The following is a 15,998-nucleotide window of genomic DNA, read 5'->3' on the forward strand; positions in this document are numbered from 1 at the left end:
TAGCTTCAGTGCTTAGCGGTGACATAAAATGCAACCACTGAGCCTGGCATCCAGCAGACACTGAGCTGTGTGTGAATGTAGCTTCAGTGCTGAGCGGTCACATAAAACGCAAACACTCAGCCTGGCATCCAGCAGACACTGAGCTGCGTGTGAATGTAGCTTCAGTGCTGAGCGGTCACATAAAACGTAACCACTGAGCCTGGCATCCAGAACACTGAGCTGTGTGTGAATGTAGCTTCAGTGCTGAGCGGTCACATAAAACGCAAACACTCAGCCTGGCATCCAGGAGACACTGAGCTGTGTGTGAATGTAGCTTCAGTGCTGAGCGGTCACATAAAACGCAACCACTGAGCCTGGCATCCAGCAGACACTGAGCTGTGTGTGACTGTAGCTTCAGTGCTGAGCGGTCACATAAAACGCAAACACTCAGCCTGGCATCCAGGAGACACTGAGCTGTGTGTGAATGTAGCTTCAGTGCTGAGCGCTGACGTTAGTGAGGTTACTGGAGTTCATAGATGCCGACTATGTAACTCCGCTCACCTTACTGATGTCAGTGCTCGCTGAGTGGGAAATTTCTGCAGACAAGTCATTTTAAAAATGGACCCAGGTTATCAGCGTGCCATAGAGAACATTACAAGAGTGATGGCAATGACAATGCTACAGATCAATAAAACACCACAGGCAGGTGACAGAAAATCCCATAGAAAACCTCTAGATCTATAACACTACAGACTGGAATGTGACACAAATCGCTTACATCGCTGATAATCTCCCCTGATGACTTTGCAGCCTGGAATGGGATGGCGTCCAGCTTCAGTTTGTATCCGCCGTCGCGTAGTCGACTCCAAGACTCTTTGTATTTCGTCTGTTGGAAGGGAAAATTAATGCATTTATACATTGGGGTCTAAATGTGCAGTGACTGGAAGGTTTAATGGGAACTGCAAGATATAAAGTGAATTCACACCGGACACTGTCTGCACCTTGTATCTCAGTTTTCCTACAATCAGCTGCTGCCAATTATTGTTGGAAGCAAAGAGATTCAACTGCTTCTATGTGGATGCAAAATATGTCATAGAAAAAGCCTGAGAGTCCTGCTAACCCCGCCTACTAATAGAGAAAGCCTGAGAGACCTGCTAATCCCACCTACTAATAGAGAAAGCCTGAGAGTCCTGCTAACTCCGCCTACTAATAGAAAAAGCCTGAGAGTCCTGCTAACCCCGCCTACTAATAGAGAAAGCCTGAGAGACCTGCTAATCCCACCTACTAATAGAGAAAGCCTGAGAGTCCTGCTAACTCCGCCTACTAATAGAGAAAGCCTGAGAGTCCTGCTAACTACGCCTACCAATAGAGAAAGCCTGAGAGTCCTGCTAACCCCACCTACTAATACAGAAAGCAAGCCTGAGAGTCCTGCTAACTACGCCGACTAATAGAGAAAGCCTGAGAGTCCTGCTAACCCCGCCTACTAATAGAGAAAGCCTGAGAGTCCTGCTAACCCCACCTACTAATACAGAAAAAGCCTGAGAGTCCTGCTAACTCCACCTACTAATAGAAAAAGCCTGAGAGTCCTGCTAACTACGCCTACTAATAGAGAAAGCCTGAGAGTCCTGCTAACCCCACCTACGAATACAGAAAGCAAGCCTGAGAGTCCTGCTAACTCCACCTACTAATAGAGAAAGCCTAAGAGTCCTGCTAACCCCGCTTACTAATAGAGAAAGCCTGAGTCCTGCTAACTCCGCCTACTAATAGAAAAAGCCTGAGAGTCCTGCTAACCCCGCCTACTAATAGAGAAAGCCTGAGAGTCCTGCTAACCCCGCCTACTAATAGAGAAAGCCTGAGAGTCCTGCTAACTCCACCTACTAATAGATGAAGCCTGAGAGTCCTGCTAACTCCACCTAATAGAGAAAGCCTGAGAGTCCTGCTAACTCCACCTACTAATAGAGAAAGCCTGAGAGTCCTGCTAACCCCGTCTACTAATAGAGAAAGCCTGAGAGTCCTGCTAACTCCACCTACTAATAGAGGAAGCCTGAGAGTCCTGCTAACTCCACCTAATAGAGAAAGCCTGAGAGTCCTGCTAACTACGCCTACTAATAGAGAAAGCCTGAGAGTCCTGCTAACCCCACCTACTAATACAGAAAGCAAGCCTGAGATTCCTGCTAACTCCACCTACTAATAGAGAAAGCCTAAGAATACTGCTAACCCCACCTACTAATAGAAAAAGCCTGAGAGTCCTGCTAACTCCGCCTACTAATAGAGAAAGCCTGAGAGTCCTGCTAACTACGCCTACTAATAAAGAAAGCCTGAGAGTCCTGCTAACCCCACCTACTAATACAGAAAGCAAGCCTCAGATTCCTGCTAAGTCCACCTACTAATAGAGAAAGCCTAAGAGTCCTGCTAACCCCGCCTACTAATAGAAAAAGCCTGAGAGTCCTGCTAACTATGCCTACTAATAGAAAAAGCCTGAGAGTCCTGCTAACCCCGCCTACTAATAGAGAAAGCCTGAGAGTCCTGCTAACCCCGCCTACTAATAGAGAAAGCCTGAGAGTCCTGCTAACCCCACCTACTAATAGAAGAAGCATGAGTCTTGCTAACCCCGCCTACTAATAGAGAAAGCCTGAGAGTCCTGCTAACCCCACCTACTAATACAGAAAGCAAGCCTGAGATTCCTGCTAACTCCACCTACTAATAGAGAAAGCCTAAGAGTCCTGCTAACCCCACCTACTAATAGAAAAAGCCTGAGAGTCCTGCTAACTCCGCCTACTAATAGAGAAAGCCTGAGAGTCCTGCTAACTATGCCTACTAATAGAAAAAGCCTGAGAGTCCTGCTAACCCCACCTACTAATAGAAAAAGCCTGAGAGTCCTGCTAACCCCGCCTACTAACACACAAAGCCTAAGAGTCCTGCTAACACTGCCCACACACAGTTATTGACAGCTTTTCTTGTATGACTTTGTATACATGTAGAGTCGTCAGTCCATTGTAAATCATGCAGCTAATGTGTACACATGGCACCTATATCCCCGCACACTGTGGCCACAGATATACACCCACCTCGCTGATGTTCAGGGCATTGAGTTTGGCCTGGAGCAGTTCGGGCAGCTCGGCGGTGGATGTATACCGGTGCTTCACGTTTTCCCCCTGCTCCTTGTATTTACTCTGTGGACAAATATTTAGAATGATGAACATTTCTCTATTGGAAAACTGGAAATGCAAATCAAAGATTTCCTTTTTTTTTTTTTACTATTTGAATGCTCCAATCACATCCAAAGCTGCATGCATAATCTTGGTTAGTTCAATGCATTATGCAAACTTCATGCCCTATACTCAAGTCACAGCCGGAGCAGCATTCAAAATTGCGCTAAATGCTTCTGCGGACACACATTGCACGATTGTAAATGCAGCTCTGGGTGTGACTGGAGAATATGACATCTAGAATTATCTAGGGCTGGTTCATTTGAAATGTCCATCTTACGTCCACGGCCTGGTTGTAGCTGATCTTGGCCTGAATCATCTCCGGAGAGTCCTGGACACTGGTGAACCTGAGCGCTGACGGCAGCTGCCTGTACGAGGTCTGGTGAATTGTGATGGAAAGCACAAAGAGGCGTCAGCAAGTGCGGAGTCTGAGATTAAGGCACGTAACAAAGTTCTGCAATTTATAATGCTTCCTCAATTTCAAGAACTGAGCTCGCTGTCAGTGAATGGAAACATTGTCAGCAAAATTAAAAGGAGGGAAAAAAAGAAACTTGTTACATTGTTGTTATATAAACAGACGTGAGGAAGATGAGGACAAGCATTTCGCCCAGTGGTCGGCTCCATAGTGAAAGCTTTGCACCATTCTGCCACACTGCATGCTGCGGAGTTACGGCATCCCCCGTACTGACCTCACTTATCAGCTCAGCCGCCTTCTTAGCCTGCAGTACGTCCAGTGATCCCTCGGTGATCCAGCCCACCCCCCTCATCCACTTCAGGTCCGATCTATACTGGTTCTGGAAGGGGATCAGATAAAGACAAGTAGAGGTTTATTCCCAAAGTTATAATGTGATCTCAGTTTTCTGTACATACAGAATTAATCATGTGCCTTGTCCCATAATGAGGCCCCCCAGGGTCCCTTTACCCTCTGTTACCACCGGACCTGTCCTCCGGTAGTTCTCACACTGATGGTGGAGTGTGCTCAGATGCAGCTAATGACCCAGTGTGATACAACCTGACAGCCGGGGTGTAGCACAGCTCAGCTCTGTTATGCCGAAGATCCCACTGACATCAGCTGCACTAGTATCTAATGTCATCCCCCACATGGCCCTGACAGCCGTGTAGCAGCACAGCTCAGCTCTGTTATGCTGAAGATCCCACTGACATCAGCTGCACTGGTATCTAATGTCATCCCCCACACGGCCCTGACAGCCGGGGTGTAGCACAGCTCAGCTCTGTTATGGCGAAGATCCCACTGACATCAGCTGCACTAGTATCTAATGTCATCCCCCACAAGGCCCTGATAGCCGTGTAGCAGCACTGCTCAGCTCTGTTATGCCGAAGATCCCACTGACATCAGCTGCACTGGTATCTAATGTCATCCCCCGCACGGCCCTGACAGCCGTGTAGCAGCACTGCTCAGCTCTGTTATGGCGAAGATCCCACTGACATCAGCTGCACTGGTATCTAATGTCATCCCCCGCACGGCCCTGACAGCCGGGGTGTAGCACAGCTCAGCTCTGTTAGGCCGAAGATCCCACTGACATCAGCTGCACGAGTATCTAATGTCATCCCCCGCACTGCCCTGACAGCCGTGTAGCAGCACAGCTCAGCTGTGCTATGCATGAAGGGGGGAGAGTGCGATGATGAAATGTGGAGTGTGTAACTAGTAATGACTGCTGGTCACAGCGGCTCATGGTGACCTCGTCCATGGGAAAAAAAAAATCAGATTGAGATCTTTCCATCTCTCATCAGCAAACACACAGTGGAGCAGAGCGAGGGGCCTGCAGCACTGAGGAGAAGCAGGGAGCTGCTGGGAAACGAAGGGTTAGCAGATAGGGACAATGCCGCCCATTCCGCCCTGTGACACTGGATGTACAACGGAGATGAAAAAAGATTCAAAGGAACAAGAAATTTCATGTTGGGCTTGTACTGTGTATTACCAGCAGTCTGGCAAATGCTGTGATTTATAAAAAAAAAAAATATTGTGAAACATGACAGCAGCATCTAAAAGTCTTAAAGATAGCAGAAATCAATTCTGATCGCCACCGGAACGCTGTGAGCCGCGACCGCAGGATACAGATTGGTTGCCATCATGAAGATCCGCCGGCGCTTGGGCCTCAGAAGAGATCGTCTTTTTCACAGCAGAGGGCAATTCTAATGCAGTGTGTTACATCGGCGATCAAGTAGCATTAATGAACTAATTAAAAATGTAAAAATCTAAGAAAAAATTTATAATATTAAAATCAACTTTCCCCGTCCCTTTATTCAAATGTAAATAGCAAAGTGTAAAAATAAATAAATAAAATATATATTTGGATTTTCTGCGCGTGTAATTGACAGAATTCATAAAATATTAAAATATTCCTTCCTTATAATTAACTCTGAAATGGAAAACATGGAAATGCCAGAATTGGGGTTTTCCAGTCAGTACAGTTCCCCCCAAAAATGCAAATAAAAATCAATCAAAACATGCAAATACCGACACCGATCCCTCACACCGCTCTGTCAACGGAAAAGAGAAAGTTTCCGAGCTCAAAATGGTGACACAAACTTCAAAAAAATACGTCACTACTCGAATGATACAATGAATCCCAGTCTGGCATCGCCGTATCGGGCCGACCTGGGGAATGACATCGTCGCTCATTTTATCCGCACCATGAACGCTGTAATGACAAAGCCAATAAACAATGGCGGGGTGGATTTTCTTTCGCCACTTTGAGGCACTTGGGATTTTTTCCCTGCTGTCCATTATTCGGTAAAATGAATGGAGTCATTCAAAACTATAAAACTCCTCTCATAAAAAAACAATACGTCTATGGAGACGAAAAAATAAAAAAGTCTTGGAATAAGAGGAGTCGCAAATAACGAATCGGCCACAGACAATGGCAAACGGAGAAAACAAACTCAAAATTTGTGCAACTTAAAAGGAGAATTTGGGGCAAAAATAAAACCTAAAGCAGGAAACACAGGGCAAAACGAGGGCGCAGAAACGGCCGGAGCGTCTGACTCCGATCTGAGTGGATACCGGCAGGGAGAGCTATAGAAGGCCCTGGAACCGTAGACCACCACGTAGACCATAAGCTGTGTTTGCAGGTGGACCCCTTTATCCCCGATCACAGGTTGTACGCACATCACTCTGTAGGTCGTAGGCCTTCTTTGCCCATTGAACCTTCATGTCGGTCGGCAGGGCACTGTATCGGTGGAGGATCGTCCTGTAACCTTGTTGGGTGGCCAAGGCTTGTGCCATGGTGGCGTGCGCCATGTCTAGCATGTCCATGGACACGTTATAGCGCGACTTCGAGTCCTCAAACCCTTTCCTGTACTCGAGATCGCTCTGCATTTTGGTCATCTGGAGAGAGTGGGAAATCTTGGAGTCTTCTTCTGCGCGGTGGACCCCGATCATCTTCCCCTTCGTCTTCTCGTATCCTTCCTTATACTTGATCTGTGGATGGGACAAGTAAGAAAAGTGTGAGTATAATGAGAAGGAAACCTTGTCAGGATGTCTGAAGACTCGGAGAAGACACCGGAGGACCCTGGAAGGAAAATAGGAGGTCCTCCATGAAATTAGAGTATTCGGACACTGACAGAAGAGGCCCTTGGGCAGGAGCAGAATATGGGCCCTTTGCTGTCCAAAACTGTGTCTCTGACAGATGCTGCTCTGGAGGTGGTTGTGGCCCCCTCACCTCTTGGGCCCCTGTATGTCTGCCTGTGAAATAGAGGGTCCAGTTTAGATACCCCATCACTGATTGTATGTCCCCCTCATCAAACTTTTTCCTGGGATTTACATGATATCTTCAAGAAAAGCTCTATACAATGGAGAGAAATCCTGGGGACCCTCTAAAATAAATAGGCACCCAATCCAGATGGACAAGATTAGGAAAAGCAGAAGCCCCCAAGGCTCTGATGGTGCAAACTGGAGATCCACAAATCATTCATAGATGTGGACCTTCGCCAGTCTGAGATAGATATATATATGTTAAAAAATTGGAACAGCACCAAACACAGTACCTTAACAAAGTGCACGCATCCCCGGCCAGCAATCTCAGAAGGCTAAAAAAAAGGGGGAAACAGCACAGCAGACTTCCAGAAAAAAAAGTGATGTTTATTGCCCAAATGGCATGGCAATGTTTCCGAAACGTCGCCACGCCATTTGGGCAATAAACATTACTTTTTTTTTTCTTTTTCTGGAAGTCCGCTGTGCCGTTTCCCTATATATATATATATATATATATATATATATATATATATATATATATATATATATATATATATATTTGCTTGGTGACTTGTTCGTTGCAAGTTTCGGTAAGACTATAGCATTCCGGGGGGGCTAATGAGGAGGCTAATGAGGAAGCTAATGAGGGGAGTAATGAGGGGAGTAATGAGGGGAGTAAGGAGGAGAGTAAGGAGGGGAGTAAGGAGGGGCGTAAGGAGGGGAGTAAGGAGGGGCGTAAGGAGGGGCGTAAGGAGGGGCGTAAGGAGGGGAGTAAGGAGGGGAGTAAGGAGGGGCGTAAGGAGGGGAGTAAGGAGGGGAGTAAGGAGGGGAGTAAGGAGGGGCATAAGGAGGGGAGTAAGGAGGGACGTAAGGAGGGGAGTAAGGAGGGGCGTGAGGAGAGTAAGGAGGGGAGTAAGGAGGGGAGTAAGGAGGGGAGTAAGGAGGGGCGTAAGGAGGGGCGTAAGGAGGAGAGTAAGGAGGGGCGTAAGGAGGGGCGTAAGGAGGGGCATAAGGAGGGGCGTAAGGAGGGGCGTAAGGAGGGGAGTAAGGAGAGGAGTAAGGAGGGGCGTAAGGAGGGGAGTAAGGAGGGGCGTGAGGAGAGTAAGGAGGTGAGTAATGAGGGGAGTAAGGGGGAGAGTAAGGAGGAGAGTAAGGAGGGGAGTAAGGAGGGGAGTAAGGAGGGGAGTAAGGAGGGGAGTAAGGAGGGGCGTAAGGAGGGGAGTAAGGAGGGGAGTAAGGAGGGGAGTAATGAGGGGAGGAAGGAGGGGAGTAATGAGGGGAGTAAGGAGGGGAATAATGAGGAGAGTAATGAGGGGAGTAATGAGGGGAGTAAGGAGGGGAGTAAGGAGGGGAGTAATGAGGGAAGTAAGGAGGGGAGTAAGGAGGGGAGTAAGGAGGGGAGTAAGGAGGGGAGTAAGGAGGGGCATAAGGAGGGGAGTAATGAGGGGAGTAAGGAGGGGAGTAATGAGGGAAGTAAGGAGGGGCGTAAGGAGGGGAGTAAGGAGGGGCGTAAGGAGGGGTGTAAGGAGGGGCGTAAGGAGGGGAGTAAGGAGGGGCGTAAGGAGGGGAGTAAGGAGGGGAGTAAGGAGGGGAGTAAGGAGGGGCATAAGGAGGGGAGTAAGGAGGGGCGTAAGGAGGGGAGTAAGGAGGGGCGTGAGGAGAGTAAGGAGGGGAGTAAGGAGGGGCGTAAGGAGGGGCGTAAGGAGGGGAGTAAGGAGGAGAGTAAGGAGGGGCGTAAGGAGGGGCGTAAGGAGGGGCGTAAGGAGGGGAGTAAGGAGGGGCGTAAGGAGGGGCGTAAGGAGGGGAGTAAGGAGAGGAGTAAGGAGGGGCGTAAGGAGGGGAGTAAGGAGGGGCGTGAGGAGAGTAAGGAGGGGAGTAATGAGGGGAGTAAGGAGGAGAGTAAGGAGGAGAGTAAGGAGGGGCGTAAGGAGGGGAGTAAGGAGGGGAGTAATGAGGGGAGGAAGGAGGGGAGTAATGAGGGGAGTAAGGAGGGGAATAATGAGGAGAGTAATGAGGGGAGTAATGAGGGGAGTAAGGAGGGGAGTAATGAGGGAAGTAAGGAGGGGAGTAATGAGGGAAGTAAGGAGGGGAGTAAGGAGGGGAGTAGAACTCAGATGACACTTGGCTGAAGGCTCAGTTACATTTGCTTCCAGTGATAGTTATAAAGAAATAGAGAATAGAAATAAAGAAAAAGAAATAAAGATAGTTGCCATCGGTAGATTGTTCTGCAGATTTCATAGGATATCATTTCATATCTAGGCACCATTTTATTGCTTCATATTGAGCCGGGAGAAGCAGGATGATCAGCGATGAACAGCAGCCATATTGGTTGTGATACACAACAATGAGAAACAATTTATACGACTTGTATCAATTGAAGAAGATACAAAGTTCTTCATTTTTTTTTAAAGAGAACCTGTTCTTTATATTTACACACTAGATGAATGGATTGTATGACGCCGGGGGTCGGACACTCACATCGCTGGCGAGGTCGCGTTTGGCTTTGGCGGTGAGGATGGACAGCGAATCCAAGCTCAGCTCAAACCCCTTCTCCTTCTGCTTTTCCCAGCTGCTCTTATATAATTTCTGGAAGGGAAAATAAAGAAAAAAAGAGACAAATAAAATGTGAATCATAATGGGGATAATTCTCATTGCCAATGTCTGCGCAGGGGATCTGGAGCTCTGTGCCCGAGGAGGGACCTCAGAGCCCTCGGGAAATATTTCTGGAATTATTTGTCATCATCTGTCATATAGGTGCCATTATCTAACGTGCCCCCCCAATGCCAGCCGTGCTGGGTGCGGAGGAACCTTCTCACCTCGCTCAGGTTGGCAGCGTTGATTCTGGCTTGTAGGAAGGCAGGATCGTCGTTGTGAATGGTGTAATGGTGGAGGAGCCCCGACCTGTACACAATCTGCAGCCGAGAATAATAATAAATGATCAAAGACCCTGGATGACGCCAATAACCGAGTGCAGATTTATAGAAGTCACCATGTACAGGTGTGAAGACTTTGGCAAATAAGCAATATTCTTCTTCTGAAAATCAGTTTCATCCGATTTGTTTTACAAGGACCCATATTATAATTTTCAGAAGTTTCTCGGTCACTTTTCTTTTTATGTCTTGTGATATTCATTGACTTTATTGTGCCAAATTCTTCAAAATGGCGAGCATGGTTGATTAATTCTCCACAAAATCAAAAATGCTTTTTCTTTTTTTTTGACCAACTTTTTAGTGAAAAATATGTCCCATGTTCCGCTAAAATGATGTACACTTTGCACTAAAGTATCTAGTGTATATAAAATCCACTCAAGTTTTATTACTTTTTTAAAAAGTTGTGATTGATGAATTAGCCAAAACGTATGAAACCCTGAACCTCGTCAACAATGGCGAACATAAAAAAAAACAAAAAAAATCAGGTGAACACATAAAATGAACTATAAAAGGAAGCAAAAGAAAAAGGTACAAAGAAAAAAAAAACATCAAAAAGTAGAAACAAAAGGCAAAAAAAAAAGCAGCAAAGGATCAGGCGCTTGGTTTATTCTACAGAATCTGGAGCCTTCGGCCGTGGCACCATGTGGCTGGGATTCCTAGAAAGTCAATAATTAGTATAAAGTACAAATGATAGAACGATAGCAGGTCCTCTAGAGGCACTTAAATAAATCTAGAAAGTTAAAAAAGCTTTAAAAAATATTTCAAACTAATAAAAAAAAACATAAAAATTTTAATCGTTTCTCCTGCTACAAAAATAAGCAAATGAAACAAAGATATCTGGTGTCTCTGTGTGCAAATGTCCGTTCCATAGAAATATAACCTGTACAGTGACTAATGGAAATAAATCTAAAGGACAGAATTAAGGTTTTTTGGTTGCTGAGAAATTCCCTTAAAAATGAAAAAAAAAAAAAAAAAACGATAAAAATGTAAAATATACCGAAAACTGGTATCAATAAAACCGTCCGCTCACGACGCAGAACACAAACCTCACAGAGACCCAACGGTGTAAAAAAATCAAAAAGTTACAAGTCTCCGATAAATGTGACAGAAACAAAAATTCTTTTTACAAAGTTTTTTAATTTCTTTAACCATTAAAATATAAATAAAACTATACAAGTTTGTCATCGTTGTAATCGCATTGACCTGGAGAATTGTGGTACTAGGTCATTATTAATGAACAGTGAACGCTGCAAAAACAAAACCCAGAAACAATATTGGAATTGCCGGTTTTTAAACATTGAACCTCACTTGTGTTTTTTGTTCTAATTTTTCAGTACATTGTACGGTAAAAATAGTAAATGAGGAGAAAAAAAACAAAAGAAAAATAGTTTGCCATATCGGCAAGAGGTTAAAACACATCAGAAGATGAAGTAAGGTGGAATTTATCTGTAAAGTTTTCCATTGACACTGATGATGGTGGTGATGATGATGATGGTGATGATGATGGTGATGATGCTAGTAGTGAAAATGGTGGTAATTATGGTGGTGATAATGGTGGTGATAATGGTGGTGATGATGATGGTGGTGATGATGATGGTGGTGATGATGATAGTGGTGAAAATGGTGGTGATGATGGTGTTGATGATGGTGATGATGATGATGGTGATGATGGTGATGATTATGGTGGTGATGGTGGTGATGATGATAGTGGTGAAAATGGTGGTGATGATGGTGGTGATGGTGGTGATGATGGTGGTGGTGGTGATGGTGGTGGTGATGATGGTGGTGATGGTGGTGGTGATAATGGTGGTGGTGGTGGTGGTGGTGGTGATGATGAAGATGATGGTGATGATGATGGTGGTGGTGATGATTATGGTGTTGATGATCATGGTAGTGATGATGGTGATGATGGTGGTGATGATGATGGTGGTGATGATGGTGGTGATGAAGATGATGGTGATGATGATGGTGGTAGTGATGATTATGGTGTTGATGATCATGGTAGTGATGATGGTGGTGATGATGGTGGTGGTGATGATGGTGGTGATGGTGGTGATGATGGTGGTGATGAAGATGATGGTGATGATGATGGTGGTGGTGATGATGGTGGTGATGATGATTATGGTGTTGATGATCATGGTAGTGATGATGGTGATGATGATGGTGGTGATGATGATGATCCCCGTTCTTGCAGGGACCTGGGCACAAATGATGTATTGTAGGTAGACTGGTTATTTATATGCACTCACATCGCTCTGGAGCTCCTGGCTTTTCTTGGCGTGCCGGATCTGCGGGCTGTCCGCTACGCTGGTGAACCTCAGGGTGTCTGCTTTCTGGCGATACTTTTTCTGAAAAGATTAACAAACATAATTATTTACTACTTTCAGCATCTGGGAAAGCTGGATGACATCCAGTCCACCACCCACAATGGCAAATTCCCCAATGTGCGCAGCAATTCTGGGTCTGTATGACGACAAGGATTTGTCACTTAGACGTCCAGGAATCCCCCAGACAATGGTCACCCTGCAGCCACGCATTAGTAAATTTGGCGCTCACCTCGCTGAGCAGCTCCCCAGACTTTTTCGCTTGCTCCACATTCAGGCTTCCCTCTGCCATCCACCCGACGCCCTTCATCCACGACAGATCTGACTTGTACTGATTCTAGGAGGAAACAAAGTGGGATTTATACAGTCGTGGACAAAAGTTCTGAGACTGACACAGATCTTGTTTTTCACATTTCATCTCTTCACTCTTCTCGCTCTTTTAGATGCTGTTTCTATGGTTACTGGCGGATAATTATAAACATTCCGTACATTGTTACATTTTATTGACAAATCCATAAAGTTTCTGTGACGACTCAATATTCTCCGCGCTGCCCCTTATTCTCCGCACTCCTGCCCCTTATTCTCCATACTCCTTCCCCTTATTCTCCGCACTCCGGACCCTTATTCTCCGCGCTGCCCCTTATTCTCCGCACTCCGGACCCTTATTCTTCGCTCTGCCCCTTATTCTCCGCACTTCTGCCCCTTATTCTCCACACTCCTTCCCCTTATTCTCCGCACTCCTGCCCCTTATTCTCCGTACTCCTGCCCCTTATTCTCCGCACTCCTGCCCCTTATTCCCCGCACTCCTGCCCCTTATTCCCCGCACTCCTGCCCCTTATTCCCCGCACTCCTGACCTTTATTCTCCACACTCCTGCCCCTTATTCTCCGCACTCCTGCCCCTTATTCCCCGCACTCCTGCCCCTTATTCCCCGCACTCCTGCCCCTTATTCCCCGCACTTCTGACCCTTATTCTCCACACTCCTGCCCCTTATTCTCCGCACTCCTGCCCCTTTTTCCCCGCACTCCTGCCCCTTATTCTCCGCACTCCTGCCCCTTATTCCCCGCACTCCTGCCCCTTATTCCCCGCACTCCTGACCTTTATTCTCCACCCTGCTGCCCCTTATTCTCCGCACTCCTGCCCCTTATTCTCCACACTCCTGCCCCTTATTCTCCACACTCCTGACCCTTATTCTACGCACTCCTGACCCTTATTCTACGCACTCCTGACCCTTATTCTCCGCACTCCTGACCCTTATTCCCCGCACTCCTGACCCTTATTCCCCGCACTCCTGCCCCTTATTCCCCGCACTCCTACCCCTTATTCCCCGCACTCCTGACCTTTATTCTCCACACTGCTGCCCCTTATTCTCCGCACTCCTGCCCCTTATTCTCCACACTCCTGCCCCTTATTCTCCGCACTCCTGCCCCTTTTTCCCCGCACTCCTGCCCCTTTTCCCCCGCACTCCTGCCCCTTATTCTCCGCACTCCTGCCCCTTTTTCCCCGCACTCCTGCCCCTTATTCCCCGCACTCCTGCCCCTTATTCTCCGCACTCCTGCCCCTTATTCCCTGCACTCCTGACCTTTATTCTCCACACTGCTGCCCCTTATTCTCCGCACTCCTGCCCCTTATTCTCCACACTCCTGCCCCTTATTCTCCACACTCCTGCCCCTTATTCTACGCACTCCTGCCCCTTATTCTCCGCACTCCTGACCCTTATTCTCCGCACTCCTGACCCTTATTCCCCGCACTCCTGACATCTCCACACTCCTGCCCCTTATTCCCCGCACTCCTGCCCTTTATTCTCCGCACTCCTGACCCTTATTCTCCGCACTCCTGACCCTTATTCTCCGCACTCCTGACCCTTATTCTCCGCACTCCTGACCCTTATTCTCCGCACTCCTGACCCTTATTCTCCGCACTCCTGACCCTTATTCTCCGCACTCCTGACCCTTATTCTCCGCACTCCTGACCCTTATTCTCCGCACTCCTGACCCTTATTCTCCGCACTCCTGACCCTTATTCTCCGCACTCCTGACCCTTATTCTCCGCACTCCTGACCCTTATACTCCGCACTCCTGACCCTTAATCTCCGCACTCCTGACCCTTAATCTTCGCACTCCTGCCCCTTATTCTCCGCACTTCTGCCCTTTATTCTCCACACTCCAGCCCCTTATTCTCCGCACTCCTGCCCTTTATTCTCCACACTCCTGACCCTTATTCTCCGCACTCCTGACCCTTATTCTCCGCACTCCTGACCCTTATTCTCCGCACTCCTGCCCCTTATTCTCCACACTCCTGCCCCTTATTCTCCACACTCCTGCCCCTTATTCTCCACACTCCCGCCCCTTATTCTCCACACTCCTGCCCCTTATTCTCCACACTCCTGCCCCTTATCCTCCATACTCCTGCCCCTTATCCTCCACACTCCTGCCCCTTATTCTCCACACTCCTGCCCCTTATTCTCCACACTCGTGACCCTTATTCTCCACACTCCTGCCCCTTATTCTCCACACTCCCGCCCCTTATCCTCCACACTCCTGCCCCTTATTCTCCACACTCCTGCCCCTTATTCTCCGCACTTCTGCCCCTAATTCCCCAAGGGGAGAACTGCCATCTCACCTCGCTCTGTAAGTTGTAGGCTTTCTTGGCCCATGTGACCTTCATGTCCTCGGGCAGTAGCGTGTACTTGTGGAGCTTGGTGCGGTAGTCCAGGTCACTGGCCAGCGCCTGCGCCTGTTTGGCATGAGTGATGTTCACCATGTCCATCGGCAAATGGAACTGCGACTTCGTCTCCTCGAATCCTTTCTTGTAGTTAATCTATAGAAGAAATAAACGATGCACCCAATCAGATGAAGAGAATGTTGTGTTTCACATAGTCACCCAGCTTCCCCAGGCTCCGGAGTGGCAGAAACCCCAGGTCACTCTGTGAGTAGAAAAACCAAAGAAAAACAGGATTCATAAAAAATAACCTTTATTAATATATACTACTAAAACACTCTAATCATTAAAACACAATAACAGAAATGTGCCTATATGGTCCTAGAGCGACACTATGCTTTGTCCTACCTGGCAGCGGGGGTTGGCACCCTAAATTACGCTTGGCGCCCCCACTCCACGGCGGCTCGCCCTAAGAATCCCTAGAGATCCCTACGATACAGGAAACCTGGAGCAACCTAATAAATGCCTAACGGACAAACCCTACCTGACAGTGGAGGTTGGCACCCTACTTTGAAACGGTTGGCGCCCCCACTCAGCGTCGACTTACCCTAGGATCCCTCAAAAAATCCCTACAATGGAGATAAAGATCAGAAAAATGTCCCAATACACCCTGATAACCACAAAAGTAAATAAAAAATGTGAAACAAAAACATAAAGAAAATAACCTAACCAGATAATGTAGTGTAATAGAGAGATCAGTATATCACAGATTGGGCTTCAGTCTACAAAATCGGATATGCCCAGCTAGCAAAAGGTATATCAGGATGCAGTAAATAAATCTCACATCATCAAAAAAATAAAAAAGATGATAACATATCCAATAGGGGGACACATTTATATCATAAAGTCAATCAGTATATGATTATGTTAGCGAGACACAATCGTCTCTAGCCGAACAGGCAATATACACATGTTTAAAGAATTTGCCCAAAAAGCCCCCTCATATGGACAAAAAAAAGGCTATTATATCAATCTCCGATAATGCAAGTACCCACGGCAATAATAAAGTGCGAAGTGCCAAATTTAAAAAAGGGGGCAAAGGACCGATAATTATAACAGTGTTATCGTCACAAGAAGCCCCGTAATGACTCAGACTTATCCCTTAATAATAAAGGGTGCAG

The 15,998-nt window shown here is 46.9% G+C and overlaps 1 protein-coding gene across 1 annotated transcript in view; it reads right to left on the bottom strand.

Moving 5' to 3' along the window:
- NRAP (nebulin related anchoring protein) overlaps positions 1 to 15,998 on the bottom strand; it is a 141,859-nt gene that overhangs the window by 33,102 nt on the left and 92,759 nt on the right. Inside the window, exons 19-28 of the mRNA XM_069754339.1 lie at positions 14,779 to 14,976; positions 12,390 to 12,494; positions 12,083 to 12,181; positions 9,720 to 9,815; positions 9,382 to 9,489; positions 6,319 to 6,630; positions 3,878 to 3,982; positions 3,469 to 3,567; positions 3,048 to 3,152; positions 758 to 865 (exon numbers count right to left, since the gene is read on the bottom strand). Coding sequence (XP_069610440.1) covers positions 758 to 865; positions 3,048 to 3,152; positions 3,469 to 3,567; positions 3,878 to 3,982; positions 6,319 to 6,630; positions 9,382 to 9,489; positions 9,720 to 9,815; positions 12,083 to 12,181; positions 12,390 to 12,494; positions 14,779 to 14,976 — 1,335 coding nt within the window. The remainder of the gene's footprint in view (positions 1 to 757; positions 866 to 3,047; positions 3,153 to 3,468; positions 3,568 to 3,877; positions 3,983 to 6,318; positions 6,631 to 9,381; positions 9,490 to 9,719; positions 9,816 to 12,082; positions 12,182 to 12,389; positions 12,495 to 14,778; positions 14,977 to 15,998) is intronic.

This window comes from Ranitomeya imitator, chromosome 2 (assembly GCF_032444005.1).
Source record: "Ranitomeya imitator isolate aRanImi1 chromosome 2, aRanImi1.pri, whole genome shotgun sequence".
NCBI classification, from domain to species: Eukaryota; Metazoa; Chordata; class Amphibia; order Anura; family Dendrobatidae; genus Ranitomeya; species Ranitomeya imitator.